Below are 24,390 nucleotides of genomic sequence, written 5' to 3'. Positions count from 1 at the left end.
AAAGATACCGACAAGACTGGAGGCCTATTGACACAGTTACTTCGGCCTCAATCGATGTGAGCGCGCTGGCCGTGATCGTATAGTGGTTAGTACTTCGCGTTGTGGCCGCGACAACCCAGGTTCGAATCCTGGTCACGGCATGTAGGCTGCTGTGGGTCTCGCACTGCCAAGCTCACATAACAATTTCAGATGCAATCATAAAAAACTAGCAATTAGAAACCTAAATTAGCTTAATTAAATTACGCCCCTTCTCTGTTTAAAGCGTATCGGTCTCTCAAGATTTTTAGTCATACTTAATCAAGTCATTAGATAAAGTAGAAAATAAACTATATAAAAAAATTGATGACAAAAAACGTGGGTCGGGCAGATGGGTCGGGAAATTTGATGGTGAACGTATCCACGTTTTTTGTCATCAAATGTATGAACAGTCATCACAAGAACCTGCACAGCTCGAGGAAGTACAAAATCTACGAGCAGACATTGGTAGATCCCCTAGGGTCGGAAGAAAAATTTATTTTCTACTTTTTAGTCCACAAGAAAAACGTGGTTTTTTAAAAAGTTTTTTTTAAAGTATTTTATTTTCTCCTTTTTAGTCCGTTGCTACACATGAAAAACGTGGTTTTTAAAAAGTTTTTTATATAGTTTATATAGTTATAGATTGTTTCATAAGGCCAACAGTTTTTCAAATGTTCGTTTTCTAAACTATTTCGTGATGACTATGTTTAGTAGTTGTTTTATAAAAAAACACATAAGAAAACTGGATTCTCTAATTTATACTTTTCATAAGTTTTGTTATAAATATAATATTGCATCTTATAACAATGTTAATAAGATATTTACATGTTGTAGCAAGAACTATTTACAAGATTTCTCAATTACGTAGTTTAATTATTCACAGAAGAAACACAATCAATTAAAATTATAATGACATTTTCATTGCTTCTGCGTTTTACACTTCAAGCTGCATAAAATAACATAATTATTTAATGTTGAACACTGCGTAGTCCTTGAGTGTTAGCATTTCTTCTTCTTCGTTTATAATTATATTTATGTAGGATGATTACAGCTACAACTTGGTGAATCAACTGGACCTTGGTCATCGGATCAGTGGTCACATCATACATTTTTTCCATATTGGGGACATATATTACAACGCAGCTGATTGCACAAGGAGCAGTCCTGTATGACGTGCTTTGTGTTCTTAGTGGCCGTGGAAGAAGGACATGTTCCGTCTGTACCAGAATTTAATTTAGCTTTTTAAATATGTGCTGTTTCAGTCTAATATGAACTGTCCAGAGTCTGAACATTTTACGTTGCTCTTGACGTATTAATTTGACAAATCCGTCTTCTTTTGGTCTTAGTCGCTGATCTTCTTAGTTTTGGTTTTCTTTTAAAAAAATCGTAAAATATTGTCAGCATATTACAAAGCAAAATATAGCGTTTAATAACGTAAAAAAATCTGACAATATGTTGCATTGACTTGTAAGTGCACTTTACTACACATACATTACACACACACAAACAAATTCACACTCAATTATATATATATATATATATATATATATATATATATATATATATATATATATATATATATATATATATAATCATTTAACTTGCACTAGGTTAAAAGTGTTGTCTTTTTCTTTATAACGCAACCAATATCAAAATCAGCACATCAACTTGAAAGTCGGGTTCAAAGTTTCTTTTAGGCAACTCTTTAATGGAGTTGGGGGGGGGGGGTAAGGGTTGATGGATTGATGGATAAATCGATAGATTGATGGATGGATGGATAGATGGATGGATGGATGGATGGATGGATGGATGGATGGATGGATGGATGGATGGATGGATGGATGGATGGATGGATGGATGGATGGATGGATGGATGGATGGATGGATGGATGGATGGATGGATGGATGGATGGATGGATGGATGGATGGATGGATGGATGGATGGATGGATGGATGGATGGATGGATGGATGGATGGATGGATGGATGGATGGATGGATGGATGGATGGATGGATGGATGGATGGATGGATGGATGGATGGATGGATGGATGGATGGATGGATGGATGGATGGATGGATGGATGGATGGATGGATGGATGGATGGATGGATGGATGGATGGATGGATGGATGGATGGATGGATGGATGGATGGATGGATGGATGGATGGATGGATGGATGGATGGATGGATGGATGGATGGATGGATGGATGGATGGATGGATGGATGGATGGATGGATGGATGGATGGATGGATGGATGGATGGATGGATGGATGGATGGATGGATGGATGGATGGATGGATGGATGGATGGATGGATGGATGGATGGATGGATGGATGGATGGATGGATGGATGGATGGATGGATGGATGGATGGATGGATGGATGGATGGATGGATGGATGGATGGATGGATGGATGGATGGATGGATGGATGGATGGATGGATGGATGGATGGATGGATGGATGGATGGATGGATGGATGGATGGATGGATGGATGGATGGATGGATGGATGGATGGATGGATGGATGGATGGATGGATGGATGGATGGATGGATGGATGGATGGATGGATGGATGGATGGATGGATGGATGGATGGATGGATGGATGGATGGATGGATGGATGGATGGATGGATGGATGGATGGATGGATGGATGGATGGATGGATGGATGGATGGATGGATGGATGGATGGATGGATGGATCATAATAAGCCTATCTGCTTTACTGTTCACATATTAAATAAACTAACAGAAATCTTAAAGTAGTAAAATGTTGTATGAAACTTACCTGACAGCGTTTATCATATTTAATCCGTCTGGCTTTAGTGTTTTTAATTTGTCGATATAATATTGCTCCAATTCTCTTAACGGTGCCCCCACTTTTCATTTTTTTAACACAGAGAATCTAAAGTTTTCTGTATCGCATATAGAAAAATGTTTGTATAATAATCTTGTTTTTTGACTCTCACATTTACTTTTAATGAAATTAAAATGGCAGTTTATTCTCATTAAGATATGCTGTTTTGTGTTTCCAACATAGTTTGCTTTGCTGCAGGTTTTGCATCGTATTAAATATATGCTTCCCGCCGATCGTGTCGAGTAAATTTCCTGTCTGTCTAGGCTATTCTGATCATATTTTTCATAGTATGTCATTAGTGTTCTAATGCGCTCCTCAGTTAGCTCATTCAATTGTATTGAGGAATGTGCCTGAAACAATGTAAACCAATCAAATGATTATAAAAACTACATTTTGTTAAATATCAGTAATTTAAGCAAAGTTTTACGATCCAAACATTCAAACATTTGGCACTATTAACAGCAAAACGTTGTTATTAAGTTTGTATTCCAAAACAGTGCTTTTATTCTTAAATAAAATGGGAGTGATCTCCCCAAAACTTTCTCGAATATTCTTATATGAAACAACAGGGGATGGCAACTCGGGATATAGACATGATTTTTAATCAATTTTAAATGCTTAAAATTTCTAAAATAGAATAAAATCTCGTAGAAAAAATAATTGCACACTTTTTGAACGCCAAAATAAAATGTGAATAATAGCAATATTATTAGTACTTTATAAATTCCCATGCGTTTTTTGAGAAATCGAAAATAGTGTAAATTACTACTTTCGGTCGATGGAAATAACTCAAAATTTGACAGAAGGCACAAAAAGAGATGTTGTACTTACATGTGAAATTGTATTTATCTATCTGAAATAATTCTCGAGTTATAGGCTTTTGAAACATTGAAAGTAGAAAAAGTTCCCTATTCGGTTATCGGAAATCGCTCAAAAGTTGATACGGATCTGAGATTTTGATATAATACTTATATACAGGGGCGTAGCGAGAGGGGGGGGGGGGGCCGGGGGGTGCGGAGCGCACCGGGTGACACAATTTAATGGGTCGACACCAAGGCAAAAAACAGCAAAATATATAGAGAAAAACTTGAGGGGGGGGTGCAAATCGAAAGTTTGAGGGGGGTGCAAATCGAAAACGTCCCTGGGAAGGGTCGCTACGCCTCTGGGGGGTGACACCATTAAGCGCCGCACCGTGTGACACCCGACCTCGCTACGCCACTGCTTATATATTAAATTTCATCAACCTAGCTGTAACGGTACTCAAGTTTGCGTATTTACACACACATACACACACACAGACATACGGACAAGATTGCAAAACTATGTTTTTCCGTATCAGTGAGGTGTAAAACGTCGAGATTTACAAAAATCTCGATTTATTTATTTTTTTGCACTATTACAATATTTTCTCTGTACTTCGTATATACGAGAAAGTAAAGATTGTAGCCATTTCGGCTCTGTTTTTACTTTCTTGTATATACGAAGCACCTATAGAGACAGTCTTGTAAAAAAAATATAATAAAAAATTTGCAAATGTCGACGTTTTAGGGCTCCCTGAGTCGGAAAAACATAGTTTTGCAATCTTCTCCGTATGTCTCTGTGTGTGTTTGTGTGTCTGTGTGTGTGTAAACACGATAATTTGAGTACCGTTACAGCTAGGTTGATGAAATTTCATATACAGAGCTAGTTTATTTGTACATTCTAATTATTTTCCGAAGTAAAAACCTTACAAATACATACATAATTGCTGTTTGCTTTGACTTCTTTAAGCAGTTTGATAATGTTCTCTTTTCCTTTCTTCTGTGCTAAGTCTAATGCATTTAATCCCTTTTTATTGTGAACATGAACATTGCATCCTTTTTCTACAAGAAGTTTAGTAATTTCATAATGTCCATTTTTGGAAGCAATCATTAACGCAGTACACCCTTTGATATTAATAGCGTCTATGTCGCATTGACTTCTTGATAATGCTTCCAATATTTTTTTAAATTCATTTTTGGAGGATGTAGGACCATTTAAACATCTCCCTTTTTTAAGTTTACTTGAATTCCATTTTTGTTTTCGAAGAATTTTTTTCAGTAATAACTTGACTACGTTTTTATGACCTTGTTTACATGCCATCATCAATGCTGTCCAACCGTCATTATCGATGGCATTAATATTAGTTCTTCTATGGTCTAAAATAACTTGAACGACGCTTTCGTGTCCTTCAAAAGACGCTATCATCAATGGATTTCTTCCGCGGTGTTTTCTAGTTTTTATTTTATCTCCAAATTTTTCAAATTTATCAACTATGCTTGTGTGCCCACTATCTTTTGCCAAAGCTAATGCATCCCACCTTTTGCTTCGTAGCGTATTCACATCAGCTCCACTTTGGAGAAGCATTTCCACAACTTCTGACTGTCCATTCTTGCTAGCTATCATTACTGCATCCCATCCTTTACTTAGTTCATGATTTAAAAATTTCACTCGTTCTGAAAGTAAATCTACGATAGTCGTATGACACTGCAAAGTAGCTAATAATAATGGGTTTATTCCAAAACACTTAATAATATTAACGTTTGCTTTGTGTTGTAATAGTAGCTCAACCGACTTGTTTAGTCTTTTTTCTAATGCTACAATTAAAGCGTTTACCAATACACCATTTGATACGTTTACATCAGCCCTGTTATTAATTAAAAGTTTGGCCACATTTTCATGTCCCTCTTCAGATGCCAGCATCAATGGACTCAAATTCCTTCGGAGAGATGAATTAACATCTTCTATTTTTTCTAACAGAAGTTCTACAATTTTTTCATGTCCATTTTGCAAAGCAAGAATTAACGCACTAGATTCATCACACCGACTCTCTGTTTCAGCTTTTTTTTGTAGCAAAAGTTCGACAATACTTGCGTGTCCGAATCTTGAGGCCAGCATCAAGGCGTACCAGCCTATACTGACTTTTTCATTGACATTAGCCCCACTATCGATTAGAAGCTTTACAACGTTTCTGTGTCCATTTTGTGAAGCCAACATTAAAGCACTCCATCCTTTAGTAACTTTTGCATTTACAACAGCTCCATTATAAAGCAGACGTTGTACAACACTTTGGTGATTATATTGTGATGCGTACATTAAAGCATTCCAACCAGTATATTGTATTATATTTACATTGGCTCCATTGTTTATTAGTTCGGCGGTTTTTTTTTCGTCACCTTTTTCAGCAGCCACCAGCAATTCAATATCTTCTTTAAACCGTATGGCATTCACATCAGCTTCATGTTTAATTAATAGTTCAACAACTTTATCGTGTCCTCCGATTGAGGCCAACATTAAAGCATTCCATTGTTCACAACTCATTGAATTTACTTCAGCTCCTTCATTTATCATTTCTTCTACAATTTTCGCTCTTCCTTTGCGTGAGGCGTCCAGTAAAACTTTGTTCAAATCTGTTGCCATCTTGTTGAGTCTACCAAAGCTTGAAAAAAAATAATTTTAAAAAGTCACTTATACATATCTTACGATAATTAATTAATATAAAAACAGTGAAATAACAGCTACCATTATAGACTTAACTATTTTTAAATGGATTATTTTGATAATAATATTTCAAAATTAAATTACAGCTCTTCATATTTTATATTATAAAATGTGATTACGGTATATTATACAATGGTAGTTTACATTAAGCATCTTCGTCTTTGCTATTTTATTACTTAACACAATATTCTATCCATGGTTGATTCTTTTAAAATAAACAACAGGCGTATTATAGACAAGCCTATACATATCTACCATCCTCCACAACTCAAAATAGTACATTTCCCTTGTAGATTTATGAAGTGAAAATGCAGGACTCAGTTTCCTATCCATTACAATGGTCAAACGGATTTAAAAGTTCATTTTCTTGACAGAGATGATGAAAAAAGGGCAGATCCTTTAGGCCTGTAAGATGAAATATATTTTTTGTCTTGACCTATATTTATGTAACTAGAATTTAGAAAAAAACTACAATCTATTTAAAACCCGTTAAAATGTGTAAATCATTTTTTATGATAATGAGCGGTTATTTTTGTGCTTTTTTGTTTTGGTTTTATAGCAAAACAGATTTTCAGTTATTTGATATCCAAATTTGTATATATATATATATATATATATATATATATATATATATATATATATATATATATATATATATATATATATATATATATGTATATATATATATATACATACATATATATATATATATATATATATATATATATATATATATATATATATATATATATATATATATATATATATATATATATATATATATATTTAAGCGAGGGTCTTTGCAATAAAAAAATTAAGCTGATCATAGAGCTAAAAAAACAAAATTGACAGTACTCTAATTTTTGTTTCTAAATTCAGAAATAAGTAAATTATTATTGAATTTCTTTTAGGTGATATAATCACTTCAAACAATTTTTAATACACGATATTTAGAAGTTAGTTGATTATGAGAGTGGGAAGCTCAATGAACGGCGAAGTAAATGAGCTTGTTATCTGTTCAGCATTTTAAGTTAGCTACTCAAGTTATGTACTCATTAACGAGGTTTGAAATTTTTTGATACCCACAGTTATCAAAGGATAACGGGTAGTCTAGTATTTAATATAAAAAGCTGAGTAAGAACTATTGTACGGGTAATTCTAGGCGTAATGTCGATAAAACTAAATCGACCGGCACAGGTGTGTCCAACGTATACTCTATAAACCTAGAGGGCGGTATGAATAGAGAGTCTGAAGGCTTGTATTAACCGGCGGTATTTATGTGCTGCAAATGCTTTCGTTTCAACAAGCTGTAAGCGAATAAAGTGTGGTAACTAGGTGGTTATGAGACCAGATCCTATGTTGCATTAGGTTTTAAAATATAACTTGCTAATACCGCGTTTACACTTGCGACATGTATACTATACATGTCTAAAAAAAACTTCGCAGTAAGTGAGTAGGCTCCCCTATTATCTTAGGCCCTATAGCAGGGGTTCCCAACCTTTTTTTACTCTAGAGCACATTCTAAAATATCTGTAGGGTGGCGGGCACCATCTATTTTAAATCGACAAACTCCTTCCAGAGCGTAGCGACCCTTCCCGTCACCCGGAGACAAAACTTTCGATTTGCACCCCCCCTCAAACTTTCGATTTGCACCCGCACCCCTCCCCTTCAAACTTTCGATTTCCATCCCCTTCAACCTTTAAATAATGTTTATGAAAAAAATTCTGTCTCTGTCGAATAGTGAGAGGCGGGCACATACGAATCGTTCGGCGGGCGCCATGGCGCCCGCGGGCACGGGGTTGGGAACCCCTGCCCTATAGTGAAGTTTTTTTTTCTAGAAATGTATAGTATACATGTCGCAAGTGTAAACGCGGTATTACAGACATCTGTGGTTTTATATAAGATATTATTTAATTTATTTTTGATGCAAAGCATATTTATTTAAAAAAAAAAACATTGTTGGAGATAGATTTCTAAATTTGGTTGTTACTACATATGTATATGTTAGTTAAGTATGGATATCCTGTATGTTAGCAATAAATCAATTTCAGAACGGATAAAATAGCGCGTCCCAGCGCGTTGCCGCGGTCTCAGGAGAGATTTTCATCCGCGCGCTGGTTTACCTATACTACCGCTCAGCCCACAGCATGGCGTGCGATGTTCTGTAAGAAAGCCTTGAGTGTAATGAATCTCCGTAATAGTGAGGTAGAACACACTTAGGCGACTGCCTGGGGACGTAGAGCGGCGCTTTCGAGAGCCCCCGATTACACTACTGCAGTACGATCCCTGGCTCCTTAACACTAAAGTAGTTGCCATGGTGCTCACGGGTTTGCACGGGGCGCCAAATCGCGCCTTGCTGGAGCGCAGGCGTACATGCCTGATTGAATTTATTGAACGACTATAATACACCATTTTATCTATAGTCTAAGTCTATTGCACTGTTTAAAATTAACGTAGGCGACATAGCGCTCATAGGATAGCCCGGGGCGTCAAGATGTCCACTGCCTGGGCGCCGGCGACGCACCTGATTCAATTTAGTGAACGACTAAAACGCCCCATCCTATTCAAAGTCTATTTCAGTATTTAAAACGAACGTAGGCGCATATCAATCTTGCAGTGGGCCGCCCGTGCGAAATGTACGGTGTCGAACCGCATCAGACTTTTTTTTTTTAAATTTTTACTTTTATTGTGAAATTATAAAAAGGTCTTTTTTTACAGAAACCTGCCCTAGAGTTTTCTCACCAACCACTTAAAATTTCGTGGTGATCGGATAAAAATGAAAAGTATGAAACCGTAATCGACTTTTATTTTTAAATACCGTATAAAGAGAAGAATCACCCCCCCCCCCCCCCAAACCTAATATTTAACTAGTTTACTAATATCGCCTATACATAAATGTTCTAAATGTGACCGGGATTTGGGCTGTGCGTATAGTCAGACTTGTATTTAAAGCCAGAATAACGCTTGTGGTTAGATTTTGCTTGATTTTCAATTATTGATCCATAATATGAAAATATGAAGCCATTAAAATGTTTGTATACCAAATAGAATATATGGCCGGCAATGTTTAACCTTGATTTTAACCTGCTGCAGCCTATCTGTATAATTATGCATTAATAACTGTTGAAAAATGTAACAGTCTAATCAATGAACATTACAGGTACACAATTAATTTAAGCTTAAAATGGCTCTATAAAAACGAATGTATGCTTTAATTTAACGTTTTCATTAATAATCAAAAATATTTAATAACATACTAAGAATAAATTAGAGTTTAAATTTAGCTTTTCTGTGTTTTTTAATTAGTGATTGTTCTAATGCTGAGATAAAATTGTCTTGAAATCGTGTTCATCTGACATGGTAAAAAGGCGTGGTTGGGAACTATTGTGCAAAACTGAATCTAGCCAACTATTAAATACCTGAAATAGTAAAAGTATAGCCGGCTGGTTGAAGCGCTGACCACTCTATCACTCTATATATCGCCGTCACAAAAAAAAAAAAAAAATATATGTATCTACTTTTTCTACACTATGAATCACAAAGTTAGCAAAATGTTACTCGCATTAGAGTCATGGCTATTTGAAACTGCGACAAAATCAATACATTCTTACGGTTTGGACTAGTAAAAATTCAAATCGATCGACGGTCGATCGATTGTGTTTAGTATTTATTTACTTTCAGTTTGATTTAAGCACGAGAGCAGGCTAAGTTGTACTCATTAAAAAATCAGGTCAAACATATTTAATGTATTAAAAACGTCAAACTGATGTATGATTTGTGAACATTATTAACACAGTTAAAAATCGATTATTAATAAAAAACTAAATTCTGAAAATATTTGCCTATAGACATTTAATTGAAATTTAATAGTAAATGTTTGCCTATAGACATTTAATTGAAACTTAATAATAAATATTTCAAAATCCCGACAGAGGACGCCATTTGCTTCTTAATAAACACACAAGCCAAGCCACTGTGTTTTACAGATATGTGTTTTACAAATTTCAGAGCAGTACCAGGCCGTGACGGCTAGTGGTAAAATAATGTATTAGCTTTAAGTAAATATTAGTAATATTATAACATAAATAGTGTTTATACCTATAAATAAAGCAGTTGAATTTTCAATCGAAAAGTCCCACTAAATAAGAAATATCACAAATTTAAAATATGTATTAAAATAAATTGTATCAGTAAAATTATGCACATCTGCCTCGCACGCACGTTTTTTTGACGTGAGCCCGTAATCGGGTTAGCAGTCTAGTGCTTTACCGCTAGGCTACTCAGTCAATGCAGAACGACTGAGCGTATAATGCATATACATAGATTTAGTAATGTTGCGGAAAATTCCGAAATTTTATCTGCGGTGTTTATTCATAATATATTAATATACTATCTAAAAGCACAATGAATTTATCAAAATTGTAATATATTTAATATATTATCGAATAACACTTAAATAAAAGTGACTAGAAATATGTATGGTAAAGGTTAGCATGCCATTAGATACCTACATTAATACCTACATGAATTATTTAAAACTTGACTCATCTGTAATGTTTTCGGCCAAAGCTCATACAGGCTATACATGAAGAGATGATCTACCCACTACCACCTACTTCCTCACCACACACACATACATCTACAGACGCCCACCGTGTAGCCAAGATAGTAGGCCACGTACGCCGGTCATAGCTAATTTTATCTCCTTCATTAAAGTATATTCAGATATATATATATATCCGGATATATATATATATATATATATATATATATATATATATATATATATATATATATATATCCGATCGATTTAAATTTTTACTTGTCCAATGTATTGATTTTTTCGCAGTTTCATATTGCCCATTACTGGAATGGGAGAAACATTTTGCTAAATTTGTGATACATAATGTAGACAAAGTAGATTCATCTTTTTTTGTGACGTCGGCCTATAGAGTGATAGTGTTGTCAGCACTACACCAAGCCATGTATACTTTTACTAACTCAGGTATTTAACAGTAATGATGGCTGGACTCAGTGACGTCCATGGAATTAATTCGGCGTCCGAACTCTAAACTAGCAGGTAACACATTGTGTAATTGTTTACTGTTAGGATTGTTGCATGTAAGTATTCACGTAGATTTAAAGTAGCGTCCCTTTTGTTTTCTTGTTTTCATTAACCTTCAAGCTACTTTAGTTATATTAAGATTAAATAATGTAAATAAATAGTACACACGCTACTGTAGCATAGGAACGATTGGGAGGGAACTGACATATAGCGCAGGGAACTTCGAGTTCAGGTAGGGTGTAAAAGGTAGGGTTAGGAAAGTTTGGGGGTCCATTCTCTTATAGGCAGTCTAGGTCTCGTTCGATCTTTCAAGCAATAAAGAAGTTAACTGTATACGGACTTCGTGTTTGATTATTGTCGACCCTGTCCTCACCTCACATCACAACATGTACCCCTATTGTTTATTGATTGAACCTTCCGCCCAGGTATCCTACTTGTTATGCAGAGCCTCGAGTGGTTTAACGTGTTCCTATTTTGGATCAATAATCGGAAATCTAGCAAAATCTGATCCTGGGCGCAAAGCGACACCATGCTTTATTATTAAAATAAAAACGAATAAACGCACATTTAAACCAGAGTCACATTTTTGAAACATGTTTAAACATTATTAATAAATGCAGCAAAATCATATTGATGACATTGATTTTATGTTTATTTTAAAAACATCATGGTCAATTCTACAGCTACTAATATGTAATTTTGTATGTGGCTTTTTATGGTGTATGTTTACATGTCAAGACACACGGTTTATATAATGAAGTATACCGAAAGATGTTAATACAATTTTTACTCGTATACAATACGCTTCTTCATACATTAACATTTATAGCAATATTGTATTTTAACCTAAACTATACTCATATCATTATCCTAAGACATAGACTAACCTTTTCTTTAATTAAAAACCAAAACTTAACCCAGACTGTTTGCAGACAAACGTGAAGCAACATTCGATGCTGCAAGATATATTGGAAGCTTGCGATGGTTCAGCATCATGCCTGTAGTATATAGCTTGTCACATACAAATGACACACGGTTGTGTGATGACATAAGACGTGTCATGCAGCTGTCATAAGCATTTGTGTCTATTGGCGACTACGTACAAACAGCATGTGCTAGCTTGAGTGACCTGTCAACCCTTTTGACCAGAAGGGCATTAATACATATATACATGATATATTTTAGATTTTTTTCCTGAGGGTGGTGAGTGTATATTTTTTGTCTATACAAATGTAAAAACCTTTCTATTTTTTTACTGAAGGGGTTGGGGCCTGCCTCGGGTTTGGATGTCTTACCCTAGGAAAAAGACTGAAAGAAAAACTGAAAAGTACGGCAATGTCTACAAAGGTAGATGCCCCTCTACTTACCTCGCTTCTGCTGTCTGGGTGAGTACACACGCACACAATTGTGTACACAAAGAAGACTATCTGAGTATCTCGCACACAAGAGACGGACAACATCCAGGTGTCTGCTTTAAATCACATGCTGAACCAGTTGGAATAACACACAGTTTTTAAAGGACCATGTTGAGAACCACCTGACCACAACTAGGTCTCCTCAACGATTACCCACCCCGTACTCGCTCAGGGAAATAGCTGCTTCACTCCCTTTGTGACCTTGGAGAATCATTGGTTCGCTCCCCTGCTACCGGTTTTAATTTCAATCAATGCGGCCAGCGAACATATCTTGTGGAGAAAAATGGTTACCTAGGTAACTTCGAGGCCGGTTTGCATTGAGTTAATGATCATTGCTTATGATAGGTTTATAGTCTAGAGATACAAAACGAAATGACATACCATACAAACATTTTACGTAAGTCTTTCTTAGAATAGGTGCTATATGCCTAACAACAAAATTAACTCGTTTTTCTTGAGGAAACGTGCCTAGGAAAATAATTTTAAAAAATAGAACGTCAAAATATTAAACATTTAGATGAGATACTGGCATCATTATGGCTAAAGTTACCGCCAATGTAAAATGTTATTACAAGATAACAAGAGAATATGTTTTGTTGCTAACATTTACAGACTATCCATTTCTAACCTTCACTTTAATATAAAGCTCTAATATTCAGCAACAAAGTCCACCCGACTGAAGATGTTTTCAAGAGATCAAAGCTCTCTTTCTTTGCTTGTGTTTTGAAGTTAGTTTTTAATATAATTATATAAAACTCAGTAAACACAATTAAATATAGCCTACTTAGTGGTAAATTATAAAGGGCGTTGATGGTAGTTTTGACATTATTTTGTCTTGAAATTATAAAGGGCGTTGGTGGGTCCTCTGTTACCACCAGTGTTTCTTCCAGACTTTTTTCTCCGGGGGGGCACTTGAAATTTTCGGGGGGGCGGTAGACTTTCTTCGGGGGGGGGGGGGGGCGGACACTGTTAAAAGTATATATTTTCTAAATAAATTATATCAATTTCATTTCGTTCGGGGGGGGGGGGGGCGATAAAATTTTTTTGGGGGGGGGGGGGCAAGGCCCCCTCCCCGAAGAGGTGCCTGGAAGAAACTCTGGTTACCACATGTAGAAATAAGATCTAAGAACGAACTTATTTAATCTTCTATGAATAGAAAGTGCTCTATGTTTTATGAATGGAAGTTTCTGTAACCTTCTTGATTGATTTTCTTCTTTGCTGTAGAAATGTAATCTTTCACACACTGTAATGTAGATGTTGCAAGGATGTAATGTTACGATCTTTAATTTTTTTTCTTTTTCATTGTTACAATGGATGTTACGGATGGTTCAAGATACTACTACTTCATCGTGATGTCCAACGTTAAGCTTGTAAATACATCCCCGACGCTACATCAGTTGTGTTTCTATGTGTATCGTATTTTTAAAAAAAATAATTACATGATTCAAACTTTATATGTAAAGTAATTATCTGTTAAGAGTGATGTATAATACTTTCTTATTCAATTATTCTTAAGCAAATACATTATAGGGGACTCTAACTCAACACCTTTCTCGTCAGTGGTATTACCCGTGGAGTTTTTAAACATCACAAAGCACATTACTGCCTATTTTTAGAATGGCAAAACAATACAGTAGTTAAAACGCGTTGTAAAAGTAGACGCTTCGTAAATGGTATCTTGATTTAACACTAGTTTATCACTATATGCTTAGTTGTTGCATGAAAAGAAATCTTGCGATTAACATAGTTGTGCCAACCCAAAAAAAAAAAAATAAATACTGACAAACATTGTTTGAAACGTTGAGTATAAAAAGTTTCCAAAAAAGGCGCCTCTTTGCTGAAAATGGCCAGAGGGACAGCAGCCGCTACCCATGCTCTTCCCCCATGTTACGCGACTGTTTATATCCTTTATGTATATTTTAAGGTTTTAGGCAATATTACAATTAGCATCGTCAGTTTGAGCTAAGGCAATCATTTAAAAAATATTATAGGTAGGTATTTGTGTACAGATACAATTATTTTACTCAACCCTTCATGTAAGTGTGCATAAATTTATTTACGGTAAAACGCTAATTAAAAAAGAAACATCATGTCTAGCGCGCCCTAGAAAAACCAAATCAATAACACTGCACGCAGATATCGATTTTGTGAGTCACGTGTTAAGTACGTCAAGCCGGACTGCACACGTCTCTCACGATACAGGTATATATATATATATATATATATATAGCTTTATAGAGCAAACGTTGGACACAGCTGGGTAAGTTGATTTAGTTATATCGACATTAAACATAAACTTACCTATGCAATAGTTTGTTCCCAGCTTTTTATGAAATATAATTTATAAAATGTTATTATACTGAGCTTGGGAAGCGGAAGAAAATAATTTGATAATTCGGACTAGACTTTTAGCATGGTTTTTATTTTATGAATAAAGAAATACGTCAGGAAAATGGAATTTGTACAGACAAATAATCGATGTATATAAATCATAATAATATGAAAACTCAATGTCATCATACAAAGCATAGATTTAATCAAATGGAAATGATAGTGACTATAGTCTCTACAGCTTACATATTTCGTTTCTAATTGTAAAATCAACTTTTTGTCCAACACTCTCTACACCCATACATTATTATGTTTCCTCTGTTGAAAAGATACGAACTTGTATTCCATGCTGAAGAGGTTAGGGTTTTAATAAACTTTCATGGATCGGTGTGGTCAGGTCGGTAAAGCTCATGGTTGCTAAACCGAATAGTCACTCTTCTAGGAAAGACAACGCCAAAATGAAACAACTGCTTCCTTGTAGTTTGTTCTTAGTTGGACAAAGGCTATGGAAGCAAATCAAAAAAGAAAAGCAGACTGAAATCGGAGTCAATGGCATCAATGGCGCATAACTAGTTGACACGTATCCTTAATTATCCAACACAAAGATTAAGAACGAAGAAGAAGATTAAACTTTCTCCACCCGTCAGTGTTTCTTCCAGACTTTTTTCTCAGGGGGGGGGGGGGCACTTGAAATTTTCGGGGGGGGGGGGGGGGGGTGGTAAACTTTCTTCGGGGGGGGGGGCGGACACTGTTAAAAGTATTTATTTTCACATAAATTATATAAATTTCATTTCATTCGGGGGGGGGGGGGCGGTAAAATTTTTTCGAAGAGATGCCTGGAAGAAACTCTGCCACCCGTACTCACACAAGTCTATTCAGGCAACGTCCATCAAAGTCAGTTTTTCCAACAATGTCAAAATCTTTCATTGAAATATTACAATTAGTGAAGATATCAAAAGTACTCCGGATAAGTGAGATTCGGTTTTAACACAAGTGCTTCCCAGTGAAGAAACAAATCTACTTCCTTGTGTAATGCTTTAAAAATAAATTCCAATTCTACACAATTAGAGTTAAAGTAAGCAACAAGTGCTGAGTCAGTTCCAATACGACATAAATTTTAACCGGACAATGTGAAAAGTGTAGCAATATGATAGGGACTGTCTATTTCTCAACATGTATGTATATGTATAAACGATCAACATGTCATTGCTTCACTACGAAAAACACAACACAATACTTAACACATAAACAAAAACCCTAAAGCGCTAGGTAATCTTCCAAGTTGCATTTTTTTTTAATTTCACTAAATTATCATTATTTTTTTAGTTCTATAAAAATAGTGATGGGGGATGAATGGGGGTGAATGTTGTTTGTACTTGGTATCCTATCCCGTTCGTCCTTGTTCATTTCTCTTATTGTGAGTATTAAACGTGGGTGGATGTCTCAGTTTCGTCCAGATCTCCAAGGTTATTATAGGTAGGTCTATACTTATACTCGTTTTTAGCCACTGTATCATAGGTTTGCTAGCTTGTTTATTTTGTGTTTAGAATAGACTGTGTTAGCTGTAGATAGTGTAGCTATTATTAAATTATTTTAGTATTAACGAGGCTTTGTTTACATTCAGTCTTGCTTTGTATCCCGTTTGTGGCTGTAGGGCGTGTCCGTGTGTTCACAACAGCACACTTCATGTATATTAACTGTAAAATATTTTCTTTTAAGATTTATAATATTTAGTTTCATTTAAGGATTGTATTATAATAATAATGATAAGATAACATCTTTTCCTTTATATAAGTTGTGTAACCTATTCTAAACTTTGCACTACTGCTAATTTTTAACTTAAAATTAATATATTAATGATTGAGATAATAACCTCGTTGTTTTTATTTGAGAGTATACAAATTGTACTGCTACAGAACAGTTTTGATTCATTGTTTCAATGGGCAAAATTTCGTGTAAGTAATTATCACAAGTATTCAGGATCATATCTTTGTGTGAGTAAAAACATATTTACCTCAATTAAGATCAGATCATAACAATGATGAGCAAAGAAGTTTTATTGCCTATTTTATCTAAAAATAAAAGCAATATTAAATAAAATGTGTGTGAAATTTTAATACATATTTTGAAGTTTTTTGGACAAACTATATACAGCATAGCAGCAGCTAATATGTAAAAATAAGATTTTTTAAATAACGTTTTAGCGTATTTTTTTTTGTTAATTCAAATATTGAAGGAAGTTTAGTCCACAGATATTACGCTTTACATTTGTGCGGCATATGATCTGCTGACTTCGAGTTCAGGCTGGTTTTTTATCTGGATTTGATCCCGTAGGTTTTGTCTTCTCAGAAACTGTTTGCAGAACAGCAGCTATTTGAACTTAGAGTTTTCTCTCCTAGATTGTTTCCATTGGCAACATTTTGTATCAGTAATTATCACAAATATTCAGGACCATATCGTTGTGTGAGTAAAGAAATATTTACCTCAATTGAGAGAATATCATAACAATGGTGAGCAAAGAAGTTTTATTGCCTGTTTTCGCTAAAACTAAAAGCAATATAAAATTAAAATGTGTGTAAAATGTAAATACATATTTTGAAATGATTCAGATAAACTAAATACAGCGTAGCCGATATATATGTAAAATGAGCATTATTTAAAAACGTTTTAGTCAATTTTTCTTTGTTAATTCAAATATTGAACTTGTTTCCTCCACAGATATTATGCTTTACATTTGTACGCCATATGATCTGCTGACTTCGAGTTCAGGCTGTTTCTTTTTTGGATTTGATTCAGTAGGTTTTGTATTCTCAGAAACAGTTTGCAGAACAGCAGCTATTTGAATTCAGAGTTTTCTTTCCTAGATGGATTGCTGTACCCAGCTAACCAGCCACATCTGTCCTAAGTCCGAACATGGAATTTATGACTTAGCCTTTACTAGTTCTCCTTTACTTTTAGCTTTTAAAGATTTAGACGAGGAAGCAACTGATGGAATAGTAAATTATGTTGAAAGTAATGGAGTTACTGCATTAATGAAAGCCTCTGCTTTCGGAGACACTGAATGTGTAGAACAACTTTTAAAAATTGGAGCTGAAGTAAACCAAGTGGACTCCATTGGCCGTACTTCTCTAATGTTTGCATCTGAAAATGGACACTGTGAAATTATAACAAAACTTATAGAATATAAAGCTTTAGTAAATCAAGTAAATAGCAATGGACATACCGCATTAATGTTAGCCTCGGCAAATGGACATCAAAATGCTGTTGAACTTTTGGTAGAACAAAGTAATATAAATGCAGTTGACAAAAAAATAAGGACTGCTTTAATGATAGCATCTGAATATGGCAAAGACAAAATTGTTGCTGCTTTAATTAAGAAACAATGTCAAATACATACATCTGATTTTGATGGGTGGAATGCTTTAATGTTAGCGTCCGCTAACGGACACACTGAAGTCGTAGATATTCTATTAAAACACGGGGCGGAAATAAATAAAATTGAAGGTGATGGCTGGAGCTCCCTCATGTTGGCCTCTCATAAGGGATACTGGGACGTTGTAAACCTACTAATACAAAAAAACGCAAAAATAAACGCAGCTCAGTGTAAAGGGTGGACTGCATTAATGTTAGCCTCCAGACATGGACACATTAAAGTTGTTGAACTCCTAACTGAGAATAAAGCTGATGTAAATATAGTAGACTGTAACGGATGGAGTGCATTAATATTAGCCACAAAATATGGACACACAGAGATAGTTCAACATTTAATAAACATAAAAGATATCAAACTAAACGCTGTTAACAATGAAGGGTACAGTGCTTTAATTATAGCATCACAAGTCGGACATGATAAAATAGTAGAAATGTTAATAAAGCGCGGAAGTAATGTTGCAAGCACTGAAAAAAACGGTATGACAGCATTAATGGTTGCTTCTTCATACGGAAGAGAAAAAGTTGTCTCGCTTCTAATAAATGGCGGTAGTAATGTAAATAATTATGATATTAATGGATGTAGTGCATTAATGTTAGCCTCAAAAAACGGACACGAATCTATTGTAAATTTACTACTTACAAAAAAAACTAATGTCAACTACGTTCAAAGTGATGGACGGAATGCCATAATGATAGCATGCCATGAAGGACACAAAGCAATAGTAGAACGTTTGCTGGATTACGGCCATTTGGTTAATGCTATTGATAAACAACAATGTAACGCCTTAATGATAGCTTCTATAAGAGGGCTCGATAAAATTGTATCACTACTTATAGATCAAATTGAGAACATAAACGCAGTTGACAAAGATGGTTGGACAGCTTTGATGTTTGCTTGTCACGCGGGGCATGAGAAAGTTGTTAATGTATTGCTGGTTAACAATGCCAGTGTAGATGTTAAAGATAAAGATGGATGGAATGCTATAATGATTGCCGCTGAGCGAGGGCACGAAAATATCTTAGACAAATTAATAACACAAAGAAAAGAACTTGTCTCTGAGAAAAACAAGGATGGGTATACTGCATTAATGTTAGCTTCACAGAATGGGCATGAAAAGTGTGTAGAGCTTGTATTACCACATTCGAAAGTTAATGATTGCGAAAATGGCAAGTGGAACGCATTTATGCTTGCCTCTCAAAAAGGAAATATAATGCCTGTAAAACATTTGCTACAAGTAAAAGAAATAGATTTAAAGGCAGTTGAAAAAACTGGGTATAACGCATTAATGATAGCCTCTCAGAATGGACATGAAAAAATTGTACAGGAACTCATAAGCATTGGCTGCAGTGTTAATGAAATAAATGCAAGAAATAAGTGTACTGCTTTGATGCTAGCATCGAAAAATGGACATCGAGGTGTTTTTGATTTACTCATTCAATATGGAGCTGACAAAAATGCAAGAGTAAAATGTGGTCTTAAAGCATTACATTTTGCGATGTTTCAAAAATATAAAAAGCTAGATAACCACACAAAAATAGTTGAAATATTGGGTGAAACAGAAAAAAGCATTAATGTAAGTAGTGTTTTTAATATTTTTGATTGCATATCCCATAAATTATTCATATTAAATAGGTTTTGATCAATGTGATGTTAACAGTTTATACTTTTCCAATGTTTTGTAATTAGTCAGGTAAAAAATAAATAGGGGCCTAGAATTATACGTGTTATGAAATTTAAACATGTTTTCGTTTTAAATTTACAAAATTAAAAAAATGATTATACAAATTTTGAATAATATTTAAAAAACGTTGATTCTCAATTTTTTAAATAAAGCTTAGGTTACTAATTGTTTTATTATTGATTATATCGAAAATTAAATACCCTCAGTTTTCCCATTCCAATTTAGTCAAACAATGTACATCTATGTCAGTCACATATTGTTTTTTTTTCAATCAACTTATCTATTTTTGACTTATTATTTTATATTTTATTCACACAAAAGTTTTTTTTCTTTTAAATAAAGTTAGAAATGTATTGCAAAGTCATAAATTAACTGACAAAGATCATCTATTGAGTATACGTGGATTTACAATATAATTTTAAGGTATATAAAACTAACATAAAAATTGTCCTGTTGATTTTATGTTGTTATTTTTTCCCCAGATTTCTACCGATGCAATGGAAAAATTAAAAAGTTTATGTTTTGCTTTCAAAGTGCAAAAACTATTAAAATACAACCATAAATACAATGATGAATTATATACAAATTACGATGACTGTGGCGGTTTAGGTGTTTTGAAAAACGAGTCTTTTAAATCTAGTAATGTACATGTAGTGTACTTGATACATTGTCATGTTTGTAAGATGAAATATGTTGGTAGCACGGAACGGAATCTGTTTGATCGAATTAAAGAACACAAAGACGCAATAAAAAATCGTACCATACAAGGCAGTTTATTACACGATCACTTCATGTCGTATCACAGTATAGAAGATTTAAGATTTTGTGTTCTGCATCAATGCAAAGATTCTGAAAACAAATTTGATATAGAGCAAAAGTATATCCGTGGATTAGATACGAAACATCCAAATGGCCTAAACAAGAATAACGCTAGATGGTACGTTATTTGTGATATATTTGTAAATTTTAATAAAAGCTACGCTTTTATAGTTGAAAACAAATTTGATGCATTTTAGTTTTAAAATGGTTATACTAAAGTAACAGTTTCGAAGCAGGAATACAGATTCTAAAACCATATATATATATATATATATATATATATATATATATATCAATGTATTTCTGTCTGTTCCTTTGTCTGTCTTTTATGCATTACTACACCATTTATCTTATTTCCATGAAACTTTGGGAAGTTGTTGAGAATTCACCTTGGGCGGTTCCTGAGAAAAAAAAATGTCACCGTTTGACACCGTTTAGCCAATCGACATCAAACTTTGGGGAGTTAATAAGAACGCTAAGGGTAAATTGCTAAGAGAATTTTTTTTTTATTTCGCACGGGAGGCCCCCAGGTTTTCCCGTGAGCGCTGTAGCGCATACGTTCGTTTTAAACAGTGAAATTAACGATGGATAAGATGAGGCGTTATAGTTATTCACTAAATTGAATCTAGCGCTTTTGTCATGGAGCGATTTGGCGCCCCAATCTATTCCGTGAGCGCTATAGCGTCTACATTCGTTTTAAACAGAGCAATAGACAATAGTTGTTCGATAAATCGAATCAGGCGATTTTGCCAGCGCCCCGTCAGGGAGAAATTTGGCGTCCCGTGCTATCCAGTAAGCGATATGGCGTCTACATTCGTTTTAAAAAGTGCGAAAGACTATGCATAAGATTGGGTTTTAGAGTCGTTCACTAAACATAATCAGACGCTTCTGACGTCACGCCGGCAAGGTTCGATTTGGCGCCCTGCGCCTGCCTATGTGCACTATGGCGCCTACGTTAGTTTTAAGAAGCACACTGCAATTTTGATAAGGTGACACACGACAGTCGCTGGTTAAACTGAGAAGCGCCCCTGTGGTAGCGTAATAAGGGGCTCACGAGAGTGCCCTCTACGTCCCCGGCAATTAGGCGGTGAGTCATTAACGGTGATATTACGGTTAGTGATTAATGTACACTCAAGGCGTGCTGGGCCGATGGGTAGGTAAACCCATGATCCTATAAATATTATCCAAGCGCATGCTTGTCCATGACGCCTGGGCGGTCACTTAAGTGTGTTCCACTTCACTATTAGGATGAGTGATTAACGTGCACTCAACGCTTTCATGCGATAGTGCCCTAATAAATGTGATCCAATCGCAAACATTGTTTACAAACAAATAACTCAGTTTTAGAATACAAGGTCACACCTCTAAGAATAAAAGATTGGTAACGCATTGGTGAAATTCTTCTTATATATTTTGCCAGACTTTCTTCATCCCTGTGCAGTGCGTGGGAACGGGCACGCTAGTGTATTATTTTAAAAAAAAGTAAATTCGGTAAAGAATCGTATGTTATTTTAAGAACTGTGTTTGGTCTCGTCTAAAGAAAGAAATTTAGCTCACCGGTAGAGTTAAAATGAAAGTTATGTTAGTATTATTGAAATACGCTGTAATAAGATTTTTTATTGTCTGCTCAGATCTTAAATTTTATTTATAAAGTTAATGTATAAATTACTTCTATAATAAACTAAAAGAAAAACAAATCGTGGTCACGTGGTCGAGATATTTTTTGCTAAATTGTGGCGTTGGTAGGAATAGGTCCTAGAGGAAAATGTTTAAAAATCTTGCTACATTTATATATATATATATATATATATATATATATATATATATATATATATATATATATATATATATATATATATATATATATATATGTATATATATATATATATATATTAGCCGTACCAGCCAGGCTCCACAAGGGCTATTGAGTTAATAGTTATTTGCTACATTTATATATATATATATATATATATATATATATATATATATATATATATATATATATATATATATATATATATATATATTTTATATATATATATATATATATATATATATATACATATATATATATATATACATATATATATATATATATATATATATATATATATATATATATATATATATATATATATATATATATATATATATATATATATATATATATATATATATATATATATATATATATATATATTAGCCCTACCAGCCAGGCTCCACAAGGGCTATTGAGTTAATAGTTATTTGTAAAGGGTCATGACTTATGTGCTCATTAAACATTATATACCCTTTCACTTCAAGTTCTATATGTAAATGTGGACGTTTGTAAAAATATAAACACAAACGCAAAAATGAAGGTAAACTTCAACACAAAAGTTAATTTGAGACATAAACATGTACAAAAATTATGTAAGTCATAATCCCGAATTCTTCTAGCTGGTGCATTTCTATGCTCATCATTTGACTCATCAATAAATTACGAAACATTCAGGAGAATGATGTTGAATTAAAGCTTTTATTACTTGAGGAGTATAAATCCAGGATAAACGTGTTAAAACCCCAATATTACACCTACAGTACTTTTAAAATAGTGTTTTATTAGAAATTGTCTTTTAAAAGTCGACGTTATACAAACATTTGAATCAGTTAACAAAATTTGAAAACATCTCTCCATACCTTTTTTTTAATTGGGCCTGCTGTTGTTAACATATTAGAGTTATAGTGCTGCTTGTCTAAGTCCAATTGAAAACATAATATGATTCTAAAAAATTTTTGGGACCCCTAATAATAAGTAGCCAATGAGTGCATCCCACTTAGCCCACCCCATTAATACGCTACTGGAATGGGGGGGGGGTGGATGTATAGATACATGAATGCATACAAGCATATGTTTTTTAATATGTACAACTTTATTTCCAGCTAAACAAAGTCTAAAACTATTGGTACCGACGAAAACTATGTGTCGTAAGTATGCTATTTATTAAGTATTTTTCATATTCTATAATTGATTTGAATTTTGTTAATGGAAGGTAGATTGCATTTCTGTTTATTAGGAATCTCGCTATGTCTGTTTACTATCTACATTAGGTTTCAACACTATTATAAATTTTCATAAGAGACGCTGGACAATCATTTTAAGTTTAGAATACAAAGCATTTATCTAGTTATAACAATAAACTAGATTTTAGCCGTTTTTTTTTTTTTTGGAGAACAAAAAGATTTAAAATATAGTCCAAAGAAATGTAAAG

The 24,390-nt window shown here is 34.2% G+C and overlaps 3 protein-coding genes and 1 non-coding gene across 4 annotated transcripts; 3 read left to right on the top strand and 1 right to left on the bottom strand.

Moving 5' to 3' along the window:
• The first annotated feature begins 68 nt into the window (after positions 1 to 68).
• Positions 69 to 140, top strand: Trnah-gug (transfer RNA histidin (anticodon GUG)). Its single transcript has one exon. It is a non-coding gene; the product is annotated as a tRNA-His (tRNA).
• A 4,437-nt stretch (positions 141 to 4,577) lies between these two features.
• Positions 4,578 to 6,314, bottom strand: LOC131943073 (ankyrin repeat domain-containing protein 50-like). Its single transcript, XM_059303082.1, has one exon. It carries the CDS (start codon positions 6,312 to 6,314, stop codon positions 4,578 to 4,580), a length of 1,737 nt encoding a protein of 578 aa, XP_059159065.1.
• Positions 6,315 to 18,014: 11,700 nt separating this feature from the next.
• On the top strand, positions 18,015 to 19,229 carry LOC131943071 (ankyrin repeat domain-containing protein 50-like). Its single transcript, XM_059303081.1, has 2 exons — positions 18,015 to 19,184; positions 19,222 to 19,229. The coding sequence occupies exons 1-2, from the start codon at positions 18,071 to 18,073 to the stop codon at positions 19,227 to 19,229; spliced, it is 1,122 nt and encodes a 373-aa protein (XP_059159064.1). The 5' UTR covers positions 18,015 to 18,070.
• Positions 19,227 to 24,098, top strand: LOC131943077 (ankyrin repeat domain-containing protein 50). Its single transcript, XM_059303087.1, has 3 exons — positions 19,227 to 20,212; positions 20,803 to 21,257; positions 24,062 to 24,098. Exons 1-3 carry the CDS (start codon positions 19,229 to 19,231, stop codon positions 24,063 to 24,065), a joined length of 1,443 nt encoding a protein of 480 aa, XP_059159070.1. The 5' UTR covers positions 19,227 to 19,228; the 3' UTR covers positions 24,066 to 24,098.
• The last annotated feature ends 292 nt before the right edge of the window (positions 24,099 to 24,390 follow it).

This window comes from Physella acuta, unplaced genomic scaffold, assembly GCF_028476545.2.
Source record: "Physella acuta isolate Inbredline_101_S28 unplaced genomic scaffold, ASM2847654v3 ptg000440l, whole genome shotgun sequence".
Taxonomy (NCBI): domain Eukaryota; kingdom Metazoa; phylum Mollusca; class Gastropoda; family Physidae; genus Physella; species Physella acuta.
The sequence above is the reverse complement of the archived record's forward strand: the minus strand, read 5'-3'. Positions and strand labels throughout refer to the sequence as shown.

Coding starts and splice junctions, on each gene's coding strand:
- LOC131943077 (XM_059303087.1), top strand. CDS start 19,229: ATGTTAGCCTCAAAAAACGGACACGAATCTATTGTAAATTTACTACTT. Junction 20,213..20,802: donor AAACAGAAAAAAGCATTAAT/GTAAGTAGTGTT, acceptor TTTTTTCCCCAG/ATTTCTACCGATGCAATGGA.
- LOC131943073 (XM_059303082.1), bottom strand. CDS start 6,314: ATGGCAACAGATTTGAACAAAGTTTTACTGGACGCCTCACGCAAAGGA.
- LOC131943071 (XM_059303081.1), top strand. CDS start 18,071: ATGGATTGCTGTACCCAGCTAACCAGCCACATCTGTCCTAAGTCCGAA.